Source organism: Paramisgurnus dabryanus, chromosome 9, assembly GCF_030506205.2.
Source record: "Paramisgurnus dabryanus chromosome 9, PD_genome_1.1, whole genome shotgun sequence".
NCBI lineage: Eukaryota > Metazoa > Chordata > Actinopteri > Cypriniformes > Cobitidae > Paramisgurnus > Paramisgurnus dabryanus.
In genome coordinates this window covers 34,927,413-34,941,455 of record NC_133345.1, presented here as the reverse complement: position 1 = coordinate 34,941,455, position 14,043 = coordinate 34,927,413, and the positions used below count along the sequence as shown (strand labels likewise).

General features: G+C 32.7%; 1 protein-coding gene across 5 annotated transcripts in view; it reads left to right on the top strand.

Moving 5' to 3' along the window:
• The window catches only part of kcp (kielin cysteine rich BMP regulator), a 48,973-nt gene that overhangs the window by 24,341 nt on the left and 10,589 nt on the right, over positions 1-14,043 (top strand). For all 5 annotated transcript variants that reach the window (XM_065283636.2, XM_065283639.2, XM_065283638.2 and 2 more), the window contains 13 exons: positions 1,062-1,235; positions 1,515-1,597; positions 1,678-1,771; positions 4,251-4,433; positions 6,565-6,735; positions 8,024-8,200; positions 8,298-8,380; positions 8,584-8,763; positions 8,848-8,887; positions 10,291-10,467; positions 10,560-10,642; positions 10,844-11,023; positions 11,108-11,147. In XM_065283636.2, the coding sequence (XP_065139708.1) occupies positions 1,062-1,235; positions 1,515-1,597; positions 1,678-1,771; positions 4,251-4,433; positions 6,565-6,735; positions 8,024-8,200; positions 8,298-8,380; positions 8,584-8,763; positions 8,848-8,887; positions 10,291-10,467; positions 10,560-10,642; positions 10,844-11,023; positions 11,108-11,147 (1,665 nt within the window). The remainder of the gene's footprint in view (positions 1-1,061; positions 1,236-1,514; positions 1,598-1,677; positions 1,772-4,250; positions 4,434-6,564; positions 6,736-8,023; positions 8,201-8,297; positions 8,381-8,583; positions 8,764-8,847; positions 8,888-10,290; positions 10,468-10,559; positions 10,643-10,843; positions 11,024-11,107; positions 11,148-14,043) is intronic.

Sequence of the window (14,043 nt, the reverse complement as noted above, 5' to 3'; positions counted from 1 at the left end):
TGCTGATGTGTCAAATACTTATTTTCAGTGCTGTATATGTAAATTGTTTTTAAAATCAAATGTATAATACTTGACATGTAAATTAAGGATTAATATATATATATATATATATATATATATATATATATATATATATATATATATATATATATATATATATATATATATATATATATATATATATATATATATATATATATATGACCCATGACATGTAAACTGATTGTAAACTCCCAGGACTGAAGCAATAGGTTATATAATTGATTTATTAGTTGTAACTGGGTTTCACTTTACAATAAGGTTGAATTTGTTAACAATTACACTGGACAAAAATAAATACTTTTTTACTTATTACTTTTTTGTCTTGTTTTTGGTACAAATATATAAAAATTCTTAAATCAAGGTGCATTTTCTTGATAAGCAAAATGATCTAAGAAAACAAGTCTAGTTTTTAAACAAAAAATATCAAATTGAAGTGAATTTGTGAATCCAAACATAGTTCTAAGATTTTTAGAGGAAATTAAATTTTAAACATCTTTTCTAGTCTTACTTTATTTAATTACACTTTATTTTCCCTATAAATATAGCCGTAGAAGCTGGTATGGCATTTAAAGGAAAAGAAAGAAAGAAAAAGAAAGAATTAATTTTAATTAAGTGTTTAAGAAAAAAGTTCAAGATTTTTTGGTTACCCCATTGGCAGTTTCTTTTTTTGCTTGTTTTATTTTTTTGTCAATTTTTTTTGACTGATTTTAGGTCATTTTGCTAATGATGAAAATGCATCTTGATTTAGGATTTTTTAGATATTTGTACTTAAAAGTGGCAGGCACCACATTGGAGACCCCTATTCTACAGCATTTACTGATCTTTATTGATGATATTCCCTTTATTTACTAATGCACCATGAATTAACATGAATAACTGTATTGACATTAACTAGAATTGAAACTTGTTCATTGTTTGTTCATGTTAGTTAATGCATTTACTAATGTTTACTGATACACACTTATCTTAAAGTGTCACCAGTTACTGCATTCCCTCCTCTCATTTTCTTCCCTGTTTAGGCTGTGAATATAATAACCAAATCTTTAATAATGGTGACATTTTCCCGAATCCCACAAATCCATGTGAGGACTGTGCTTGTATTGATGGACGTGTGACATGTGGAAGTCACGAGTGCCCACAACCGAACTGCAATAATCCTCGTCAAGGGACCTGTTGTCAAAACAATTGCAATGGTAAGAGATTGGAGGTCTCAGAGTTTGGAGTATTACTTTTTGCATTATTCTATTAGTAACAAATTTGAATATATATCCATGTACTACAATCCTAAACTATATCCATGATATACTGTAGTTTGGAATGCAGTACTACTTACTATAATACATTATTTAAACAAGAAAATACATTTGAATAACTCTATGGTACTCCATGCAGCTAAACAATTTTTAAAAACTGCCATGCTTTTGTTTTTCTTTAATTTGTTTCTATTACATATTACTTGTTTCTTCTTATAGGATGCAGTTATGCGGGTATTGATTATCCGAATGGAATGGAATTTCCACATCCGACCGATCACTGCAGGACCTGCCATTGTAATGTGAGTCTCTTTCCCGCACACACAGACGTTTAAAGTCACAGATGCATCGTGGACGTATGTTTGCTTGTTTTTGTTTGTAGAATGGTAATGTCCAGTGTCTGATGAAGAGATGTCCACCAGTGCAGTGTGCTGATCCATATGTTGAGCCGGGAGAATGCTGCCCTCAGTGTCCAGGTCAATCCTCTGCTGCAGTCCCATCATGTTAAAGTTACTGTCATTATTACTGTCATTAAACTCAAAACGTACTTATTTTGCTATTAACAAAAGAATGAATTCATTGAACAAAATGTGATGTCAGGTGTCACATGCTAGGATGCATTTTTTACATATGTGACCATGGACCATTGGGCACAAAATCACTTAAATTTGATATTTTTGGTCTAAAAACTAGACTTATTTTCTTGGGTCGTTTTGCTCATCAAGAAAATACATCTTGATTTAAGATTTTTTTTAATATTTTTACTGAAAACAAGACAAAACAACTAAAAAAATTTTTGCAGTGTAAATCTCAATTTCAAAAAAATTAAGGGATATTTTATACTGCAAAAATGATTTTCTTAATTAGTATTTTTGTCTTGTTTTCAGTAAAAATATCTAAAAATTCTTAAATTAAAATTATTTATTGATCATTTAATCATTTATTGTATTTTCTTGATGAGCAAAATGACATCCAGTAGGAAAATAAGTTTTTAATAAGTCTAGTTTTTAGACAAAAAAAATATAAACTTTAAGTAAATTAGTGCTTAAAACAAGCAATATAATCTGCAAATGGAATAAGAAAATTTTTCTTGAAATAAGTTAACTTTTTCATTATCACTTAATTCAAGAAAATTTTTCTTAGTCCATTGGCAGATTTTTTTGCTTGTCTTAAGCACAAATTTGCTTACATTGTATATTTTTTGTCTAAAAACTAGACTTATTTTCTTAGGTCATTTTGCTCATCAAGAAAATACATCTTAATTTAAGATTTTTTATATATATATTTACTGAAAACAAGACAAAAATACTAAGTAAGAAAGTCAAAATTTACAAGAAAAAAAATTCTTAATTTAATTATTTTTAGATAATACACTAAGGTGCTTTTTCTTGATAAGCAAAACGACCTTAGAAAATAAGTCTAGTTTTTAGATCAAAAATATCACATTAGTGATTTTGTGCATAAAGCAAGCAACAAAAATCTGCCAATGGGGTAAGCACATTTTCCTTAATTTTTTTTTTGCTTGAATTTAGTGTTTAAGAAAAATTTTCAAGAATTTTTTGCTTACCCCATTGGCAGATTTTTTTGCTTGTTTTATGGACAAAATCACTTAAATTTGACCTTTTTGGTCTAAAACTAGACTTATTTTCTAGGGTTGTTTTGCTCATCAAGAAAAAGCATCTTAATTTAAGAATTTTTAGATATTTTTACTGAAAACAAGACAAAAATACCAAGAAAATGTTTTCTTGAAAATCTTTTCCAGTGTAGGACAATATTTGATACAACTATTTGAAAATCTGGAATATATCTTGCAAAAAAAAGTAAAAAAAATGTCCAAATGAAGTCTTTAGCAACACATATTACTAATGATAAATATTTTTTTATATATTTAAGGTAGCAAATTTACAAAATATCTTTATGGAATATCCTAATGACTTTTGGCATAAAAATCAATAACTCTGACTAGGGCTGGGTATCGATTCAGATTTTCCAGATCGATTCGATTTCGATTCACAAGCTACCAAATCGATTCGATTTCGATTTTCGATTCAATTTTCGATTCTGGTTCTCGGACCGGTTTTTATACTCTATTCAACTCTATTTGTACTCTATTATACTCTATTCAATGAATATAGATTTAATACAAATACTATATTAATAAAAAGAACAGTGAACAGCAGGTTACAAGTAGGTAATTAATAAAATCGACGAAGCACCTGAAACCATTTTAAGCACTGAATGAATGAATGACAGGCTTGCCTCTTGCTCCTTGGTAACATGCGCTAGACAAAAAAGAGGGTGACGTCTAGTGAAGAAGACTAGTAATTCGATTAATGTTAATCTTTCGTTCAATGTTTGCAGAAATAAATATGAAAGAAAAAAAATCGATTCTGCTCTTTGAGAATCGATTCTGAATCGACCACGTTTTAAAAAACGATTAATCGAAAAATCGATCAATTGCCCAGCCCTAACTCTGACCCATACAATGTATTTTTGGCTATTGTTACAAATATACCCGTTTGACTTATGGTTTTGTGGTCCAGGGTCACATGTAGTAGATGAGAATTCAAATACCCAAGGCGTCAGATCTCATGGAGTTATAGAAGCACAATAAGCATAAACATATCATAGGTTTGTATGTTTACTACATACAGTAGTATAATATATTAAAATTGGAAATCATTGCATGGCAAACAAGAAGGGGTCAGAGATGACTGAGAGTTTAAAAATTGCACCACTTTATGAACAAAAGAGTGCCTTCCTCCTTTGTGTCCTAACAGACTGGAGAGAGAAGCCTGTGTCCTTTAAACATTACAGATTTCACAAAATTGAAATTACAGATTAAAATTTAACATTTGACATGACAATAACTCCAACATGCATCCAACATTATTCCCCCTTGTACATTGTTTGTTTGTGTGTATTAAATGTTTGTGTCCATCTCATCCTTTACAGCGCCTCCTGTTGATTGCAATGTCGACGGACAGGTTTACAGACACATGCAGCACTTTTCTCATCCCACTGACAGCTGTCAATCATGCTCTTGCCTCAATGGGATTATGAACTGCAGACGTAGGCCATGCCCTTCTGCTGTTTGTTCCCACCCCATAATTCAGGACTGCTGTCGCACTTGTGATGGTGAGATACTTCAACTAATATCTCGACTGCCTGTCTCCCTGTGTCTGAAATTGTACTTTGACAGTACGTATTGAATTAGATTAGGTAGTAGTATTAGTAGTAGAAGTATCCCTTTATTGTCACTGGTCACAGGTACCAGCGAAATTAGCCATAAACCTGTCCATATATACAATACATACAATATGACAAGGAGGGGACAGGAAGACAGGGGATTGAGGAAGAAATACAGCATAACATGAGGGAGGGGAGAAGAAAAAAACAACCTGCTCCTGTGGGGAGTACAGTGTGGGAACATGAAAAACACAACATAAGCACATAATCAGTACAGCATGAAAATCAAATCCCGGCCTCAAATCTAGGTCCCTCAGTCCGCAAGAATGTCACAGCGATACACAGCAAATTCCCACGGAGGCGGCCTTGATCAGGTCCCAGACAGAGTCAACAATCAGCAGGTGTCTGCGGAAGTGACGGGAGGAACTCAAGAGGGTGATTCTCACGAAATCCAGATTTAGAAGGTGTCCAGCATCAGAATTTTCAAAAAGCCCTTGAAGACAACAAGATTTATATCTGAATTTTCTATAACCATTATTTTTAAAGGATTTACAAAATATTTCCTATAGAATTATTTACATTTTTTAGATTATCATTATCAAAAATGATCATTACCGCAACATGATATTACATTAAATATATGCATTTACAAACTCATGTTTCGGTAATGAGAACTAAAAAGTTGTCTAGGTACTATGACAAACAAAATTTCAACTTTTATCTGGAGAGAAAAAATAAGATCTGCTTACCTGGTAGCCATCTTGAGTGTCACAGTCAATTATGTCCCTTCCAACTATTTTTTCTTTGGAAATGTTAGTTCCTTGAGGGCTTAAACAATGATTGCGGAGGATGAGAAAATTGGTCTTGGACACATTTATATTCCTTATTATTGTCTCTACATTTACCAATTATCACCAAATACCACATGTTTCTTTACTGTAAATGTTGATAGTATAACATGCACTGAAGCTTTTTATTTTTTAGATTTTTTAATTATAAATATTTCCATGTCAAAGAACCCAAATCCAGTCATGGACACGTTGCGGTAATGAAAATTTTCCCCTTAAATGTGGAAAAAACAACAAAATTGGTTTGTGTGATGTCATATGAAATATTACATGAAGAAATGTTTGTAACTGTTTGATTCTTATTATGATAGCATTTACTTTTTTATCAAAATGTTTCATGACACCTCATAAGTCTAATTTTGTGAGAATCACCTAAGAGCGTCTCATTGTAGTGCTCTTCTGGGGTAGATTCAGATAAGATTGGGATTGTTTGGTCTTGGGGCGAGTAGGCGCATTCTAATTTACACGACTACTCTCCTAGTCCATTTTGGTCTCTGAATCGATCCATTTGCCTTTGCAAAGCTGTGAGCTACTCCGTGATGTTATCCATATTGCGCTTAATAGTCCAGGTCTCAGTGCTCAGTGCTTTTTTATCCAATTAATTAAAGGAACAGTATGTAGGATTGTGGCCAAAACTGGTATTGCAATCACAAACCTTGTGGCTAAAACTGGTACTGCAATCACACAACTGGTGGCCAATACGCAAAATGACAACATAAACATCAGTTGAGGGCTGCAACTCAACTTTTTAAATGACAATATCCTTGCCAGGCCACTGATGTCAGTGATATAAGTATTTGAAATGAAAATGTACTGATTTTTGCCTACTATATAGTATGGAAGTAGGCAGCGTTCAGGTGTGCCTCGGACATGGGTCGGGTATAACATTAGCAATATCATGCACCTCGGGTTCGGGTAAAAAGTGATTTGGGTCATTTCGGGTAGAGTCTTTGGACACAAGAAGATCTCTAGTCAGAGGCAACCCGATTAAGGTTCGGAGAGGCTCCAACGCAGTTTTTTTTTTCAAACAACGGCTGCAATTAAACACTAATCAGGTAATATTTCGATATACCCTTTTCGATCGCCAAAGGGCCAAATCGAGCTTAAAAACTTCGCACATGTGGCCAGCCTTAAACTATATTTGTCTACAAAAATACATTTGATACTTTTATCAAGAGTTTTATTCAATAAAATTTCTTTTTCCACTCACTTTTTTGACTTTGACTCTGCAGGCTGTCTGTATGAAGGGAGGGAACACGCTAATGGTGCCACGTTCAATGATGCATCAGATCCCTGCACAACGTGTGTTTGTCGTGACGGGACGGTCAGGTGTGAGAGGAGGCCCTGTTTACCCGTCAACTGCCCCTTTCCTGTGCAGGGCCAATGTTGCCCGCGATGTGACGGTCTGTGTGTGTTTGTACACTTGCATATGTTTATTTGATTTATCTGCTGTTCTACACTGCAAAAAATGATTTTCAAGAAAAAAAATTCTTAGTATTTTGTCTTGTTTACAGTAAAAATATCTAAAAATTCTTAAATTAAGATGTTTTTTCTTGATGAGCAAAACGAGCCAAGAAAATAAGTCTAGTTTTTAGACCAAAAATATCAAATTTAATTGATTTTGTACATAAAACAAGCAAAAAAAATCTGCCAATGGGTAAGCAAATTTTTCTTGAATTTTTCTTGAATTTAGTGTTTCAGAAAAATGTTCACGATTTTTTTGCTTACCCCATTGGCAGATTTTTTTGCTTGTTTTATGCACAAAATCACTCAAATTTGATATTTTTGGTCTAAAATCTAGACTTATTTTCTTGGGGTAATTTTGCTCGTCAAGAAAAAGCATCTTAATTTAATAATTTTTAGATATTTCTACTGATAACAAGACAAAAATACTAAGAATTTTTTTCTTGAAAATAATTTTTTTGCAGTGTATAAACTCAATAATAGCTTTTGTTGAGTTTATTTATTTCTTACTTAGTATTTTTGTCTTGTTTTCATCTAAAAAAAATTTGAATTAATATTGAATACTGCAAAAAATGATTTTCAAGAAAAAATGTTCTTAGTATTTTGTCTTGTTTTCAATAAAATACCTAAAAATTCTTAAATTAATTAAAATTAATTAATTAATTAATTATTTTTCTTGATGAGCAAAACGACCAAAGAAAATAAGTCTAGTTTTTAGACCAAAAACATCAAATATAAGTGATTTTGTGCATAAAACAAGCAAAAAAATCTGCCAATGGGGTAAGACTTATTTTCTTAATTTTCTTAAAGCATCTTAATTTAAGTATTTTTAGATATTTTTACTGAAAACAAGACAAAAATACTAAGAAAATTATTTCTTGAAAATAATTGCAGTGTACATTTACTTAATGAGGAAACTTACCTTACAAAATAAGTCTAGTTTTTAGACAAAAAGCATATTTGCACTTAAATTTGTGCTTAAAACAAGCAAAAACAAATAATAATAATCTGCCAATGGGCTACAAATTTTTACACTTCATTCAAGAAAAAATGTCTTGCTTGTTTTAAGAACAAACCCATTAAAATTATTTTCCTAGGTCATTTTGCTAATAAAAAAAAAGAATATCTAAATATTTGTACTGAAAACAAGACAAAATACTGAGTAAGAAAGTCATTTTTTGCAGTGTTTCTAAAGAAATTTGACATTTGTGTCGTGTGCATTTACAGGTTGTCGGTATGCGGGTTTGGAATATCGGAATGGTCAGGAGTTTTCAGACCCTGCTGATCGCTGTGGGCTTTGCGTGTGCACGAATGGTCAAGTAAATTGCAATCGGAGGCCTTGTCACAACCCAGGATGTAGTCATCCCATCACTCGGCCGGATCAGTGCTGTCCAGTGTGTGATGGTGATGTAACTCGCTAAGCAATTTTGTGTGCATTGTATTTTGTATAAATAATATTGTGTATGACCTTTGTAATATTGTCTGTATGTATTTAACACAGGCTGTCTGTATCATGAAAGAGTTTATGTTGATGGTGAGGCGTTCACATCACTCACAGCAGCCTGCGAGGAGTGCAGATGTACAGTAAGTAAACACACACACATACAGTACATACTTGCACAATTTTATTTCACAGCTCCAAATTTCGAGATGGGTATAAATGGAGGCCAGCTGCAAATAAACGCTAATACTGTCAGACCATATCATCCTAGCACTGACATAAACACAGAAGGTTGTGCGCAATAGCATATGGATTAATTCTGTGTCGGGTTGTGTTTGTCAATCAGAGGGGTGATGTGCGCTGTTATCCCAAAAGCTGTCCTGAGGTTCGCTGCAGTAGGCCGGTGCGTCCTCCAGGTCAATGCTGTCCCGTGTGCACAGGGACATGTGAATATCAAGGACAGGTGTACGAGTCTTACTCTACGTTCAGCCCCGTCAATGACCACTGCTCCATCTGCACGTGCCAGGTGAGATCCCTAACAGTAGAAACATCTGTGGGTTGATAAGGAAGTTTAACTTTAAATAAGCGCACGTGTATTTGTGTTTTTCAGAACGGGGAAGTAACGTGTAACAGAAATCCACAGTGCAGAGGTTAGCGTATGTGAGGATGTGTGCGTGCTCGTGTTTGAATGTATGTGTACCAAACTAATCCAACAACCACACTGCAAAAAATGATTTTCAAGAAAAAAAATCTTAGTATTTTTGTCTTGTTTTCAGTCAAAATATCAAAAAATTCTTAAATTAAAGGTATTGCGGAGGATTTTCTTTTTCCGGGTGGATTATCAAGACTATTAGTCCTCCTAGTTGTCAATCAGGAGTGTTGCCCAATTGCATTTTTTTTTAAAGTGGAGCAGGCGGTTCTTTCCTAAATTTGAGAAAATCCTCCCCTACACCTTTAAGATGCTTTTTCTTGATGAGCAAAACGACCCAAGAAAATAAGTCTAGTTTTTAGACCAAAAATGTCACATTTTTCTAGAATTTTTCTGGAATTTAGTGTTTAAGAAAAATGTTCACGATTTTTTTGCTTACCCCATTGGCAGATTTTTTTGCTTGTTTTATTCACAAAATCACTCAAATTTTATATTTTTGGTCTAAAATCTAGACTTGTTTTCTTGGGGTCATTTTGCTCGTCAAGAAAAAGCATCTTAATTTAATAATTTTTAGATATTTCTACTGAAAACAAGACAAAAATACTAAGAATTTTTTTCTTGAAAATAATTTTTTTGCAGTGTATAAACTCAATAATAGCTTTTGTTGAGTTTATTCACCGCAAAAATTACTTTCTTACTTAGTATTTTTGTCTTGTTTTCATCTAAAAAAAATTTGAATTAATATTGAATACTGCAAAAAATGATTTTCAAGAAAAAATGTTCTTAGTATTTTGTCTTGTTTTCAATAAAATACCTAAAAATTCTTAAATTAATTAAAATTAATTAATTAATTAATTATTTTTCTTGATGAGCAAAACGACCCAAGAAAATAAGTCTAGTTTTTAGACCAAAAATATCAAATGTAAGTGATTTTGTGCATAAAACAAGCAAAAAAATCTGCCAATGGGGTAAGACTTATTTTCTTAATTTTCTTAAAGCATCTTAATTTAAGAATATTTTTACTGAAAACAAGACAAAAATACTAAGAAAATTATTTCTTGAAAATAATTGCAGTGTACATTTTCTTAATGCGCAAAATTACCTAACAAAATAAGTCTAGTTTTTAGACAAAAAGCATATTTGCACTTAAATTTGTGCTTAAAACAAGAAAAAACAAATAATAATCTGCCAATGGGCTACAAACTTTTACACTTCATTCAAGAAAAATTTTCTTGCTTGTTTTTAGCACAAATTCATTAAAATTATTTTCCTAGGTCATTTTGCTAATAAAAAAAAGAATATCTAAATATTTGTACTGAAAACAAGACAAAAATACTGAGTAAGAAAGTCATGTTTTGTAGTGTTTCTAAAGAAATTTGACATTTGTGTCGTGTGCATTTACAGGTTGTCGGTATGCGGGTTTGGAATATCGGAATGGTCAGGAATTTTCAGACCCTGCTGATCGCTGTGGGCTTTGCGTGTGCACGAATGGTCAAGTAAATTGCAATCAGAGGCCTTGTCACAACCCAGGATGTAGTCACCCGATCACCCGGCCAGATCAGTGCTGTCCAGTGTGTGATGGTAATGTAACATGCAATTTTGTGTGCATTGTATTGTGTATTAATAATATTGTGTATGACCTTTGTAAAATTGTCTGTATGTTTTTAACACAGGCTGTCTGTATCATGAAAGAGTTTATGTTGATGGTGAGGCGTTCACATCACTCACAGCAGCCTGCGAGGAGTGCAGATGTACAGTAAGTAAACACACACATAAAGTACATACTTGCACAATTTTATTTCACAGCTCCAAATTTCGAGATGGGTATAAATGGAGGCCAGCTGCAAATAAACGCTAATAACGTCAGACCATATCATCCTAGCACTGACATAAACACAGAAGGTTGTGCGCAATAGCATATGGATTAATTCTGTGTCGGGATGTGTTTGTCAATCAGAGGGGTGATGTGCGCTGTTATCCCAAAAGCTGTCCTGAGGTTCGCTGCAGTAGGCCGGTGCGTCCTCCAGGTCAATGCTGTCCCGTGTGCACAGGAACATGTGAATATCAAGGACAGGTGTACGAGTCTTACTCTACGTTCAGCCCCGTCAATGACCACTGCTCCATCTGCACGTGCCAGGTGAGATCACTGACTGTAGAAACATCTGTGGGTTGATAAGGAAGTTTAACTTTAAATAAGCGCACGTGTATTTGTGTTTTTCAGAACGGGGAAGTAACGTGTAACAGAAAACCACAGTGCAGAGGTTAGCGTATGTGAGGATGTGTGCGTGCTCTTGTTTGAATGTATGTGTACCAAACTAATCAAACAACCACACTGCAAAAAATTATTTTCAAGAAAAAAAATCATAGTATTTTTGTCTTGTTTTCAGTCAAAATATCTAAAAATTCTTAAATTAAGATGCTTTTTCTTGATTAGCAAAACGACCCAAGAAAATAAGTCTAGTTTTTAGACCAAAAATGTCACATTTTTCTTGAATTTTTCTGAAATTTATGTTTAAGAAAAATGTTCAAGATTTTTTTGCTTACCCCATTGGCAGATTGTTTTTCTTGTTTTATGCACAAAATCACTTAAATTTGATATTTTTTGGTCTAAAAACAAGACTTCTTTTCTTGGGTCGTTTTGCTCATCAAGAAAAAAGCATCTTAATTTAATAATTTTTTTAACATTTTACTGAAAACCAGACAAAAATACTAAGAATTTTTTTTAATATTTTTTTGCAGTGCAAAAGGAAAAACATATTGATGAATATGTTGCTCTTTAACAGCTCGGTTGTGTCTCAACTTACACTCAAATGTTTCTCCTGAAATTGCATACAATAAATAAAAAATATAAACAAATGAGGCAATTGTTAAAATACTGTCAATTAACTCTTTACCCGCCAGTATTTTTTTTAAGTTGCCAGACAGCGCCAGCATTTTTTATGATTTTGACAAAAGTTTAATTCCTTCCAGAAAATGTTCTTCTTTAAATATATAAACTTACAAATATATCAAATAAAAGATTAAACCTCTGCTTTTAAACCAAAAAAACCCTGTTTCACACTGCAAAAAATGACTTTCTTACTTAGTATTGTTGTCTTGTTTTCAGTACAAATATCTAAAAAAATCTATGTATTTTCTTGATGAGCAAAATGACCTAAGAAAATAAGTTTAGTTTTCAGACAAAAAAATATCAAATTTAAGTGAATTTGTGCCCAAAACAAGCAAAAATATCTGCTAATGGAATGAGAATTTTTTTCTTGAATTAAGCGTTTTAGAAAAACGTAAACTCATTATTTTGCTTGTTTTAAGCACAAATTCACTTAAATTGTATATTTTTTGTCTAAAAACTAAACTAATTTTCTTGGGTCATTTTGCTCATCAAGAAAATACATCTTGATTTAAGATTTTTTAGATATTTCTACTGAAAACAAGACAAAAATACAAAGTAAGAAAGTCATTTTTTGCAGTGCATCCTATTTTCATTTGTTCTCTTTTTATTTCCTCTAAAATATGGGTAGATTTCTTCAAAAATACAAAATGTTGAACAAAAAGCTGAGATAATTTTTGTTAAAGATTAGATTTAAAACAATAATCAAAACATACACTGAGTTTTTAAAGTTTTTGGATCAGTGGATGATTTGGTATTTTATAAATTGGGCAAGAGCACCAACTAGTGGATAAAAGCGGAAATATGGATTGCAGTAAAAACTCTTTTAAGAGGAAACTTAAAGATCTGGGCCCGGTTCCCCGATAACGTTCACTCTTAGCGCGCTAAGAAGACTCAAAAAGATATATCTTACCAAAGTTGTTTGTGTTCCTAAGTGTGTTCCCCGAAGTGTCTCTTAGGAAGCTTCTTAACACGCTGTATCCAAGAACGACGTAACAATGACGCTGTCCCAAGTGAAGGTGCTGAATTATTTGCAATCGATCTCTCAGGGATCGATTTTCCACTTCACGTGAAGGTGCATTACAGCGTTAAGAACGACAACACGTTCTATACAAATGGAACATTACTCAAATTATTCCAGTAACATTTATTTTAACATAGTTTAGTTATCTGTAAAATATAGACTATTAATTAAATTATCAAATTGTCAGTAATACGGGTAGACGAACCGGGTATCCCTCGCTAATCATCCACCCTGCTTATTCCGTTGTGCCACTTGTGCCGCTTATTGATGTGGGTTTAACGACTTAAAAAAATTATATAATACACTTTTATACTAAAGGTAAGGTACTTTACAATCAGAATTACTTGGCAAGCAGCTGTAGTACCTCTGTTTAATGCGGTATTGCTTGCCACTAATGTTTTCAATAAAAAACAACCTATCTACAATAAACAGAGAGAGTTAGATAGAGAATATGGTCTGAGAAGATCCACCAGCTCCATAATGGGTTGTCTTGGGAGGCAATTTTTTTTATTTAGCCACGTCAGGCAAATTGTCAAAAGGTTTTAAGTGTTGCCTAATAAAAAAATTGCCATGGACTAAACGGTTACGGGGTTACCGGTTTTACGGGGAAGTTTGTCCCCCTTTTTTACCTTTAGTGCAGTGTTTTTATAGCGTTTTTATCACATTATACATTTATTCTTTATATACATTGAAAGTTTTAATGGCTACTGAGATTATTTTTACAGTATGAATCATATTATATGTATAATATATATTTATAATGTATGGAAACATAACAGTTTTAAAACAAACAGTGAAGAGAGAAAAACGGAAAAAGACAGGCTATATGTTAAAAGACATAAAACTGTCAAATATGTAATATTTAATAAATTGTATAATAGAATATATGATATTATTGCTTTTTAGTATAACCAATTGAAATCTTTAATCTTTCTAAATAAATTATAAATGTAACGTGATGAAAACGCTATAAACATAGAGGGAACAGACTTCAATGAGGAACAAACACCGGCGCAGTCTTTGATTCATTAGTTCTGATACCAAATAAAGTCAACTGCATAAATAGTCCCGTATCCATTGCAAACATATTTTATTATAAGTCTTAAAAATGTCCATATCATAAAATCATTGTCAGCAGACCATAGTTTGACTTGTACTGCGCTGCGCTGATTTCTAAAGACTGCGGCGATAGCGTTTTGCCTTCAAACAACGCTAAGAGAGAGCTTACGAATGGTCCAGACCAACC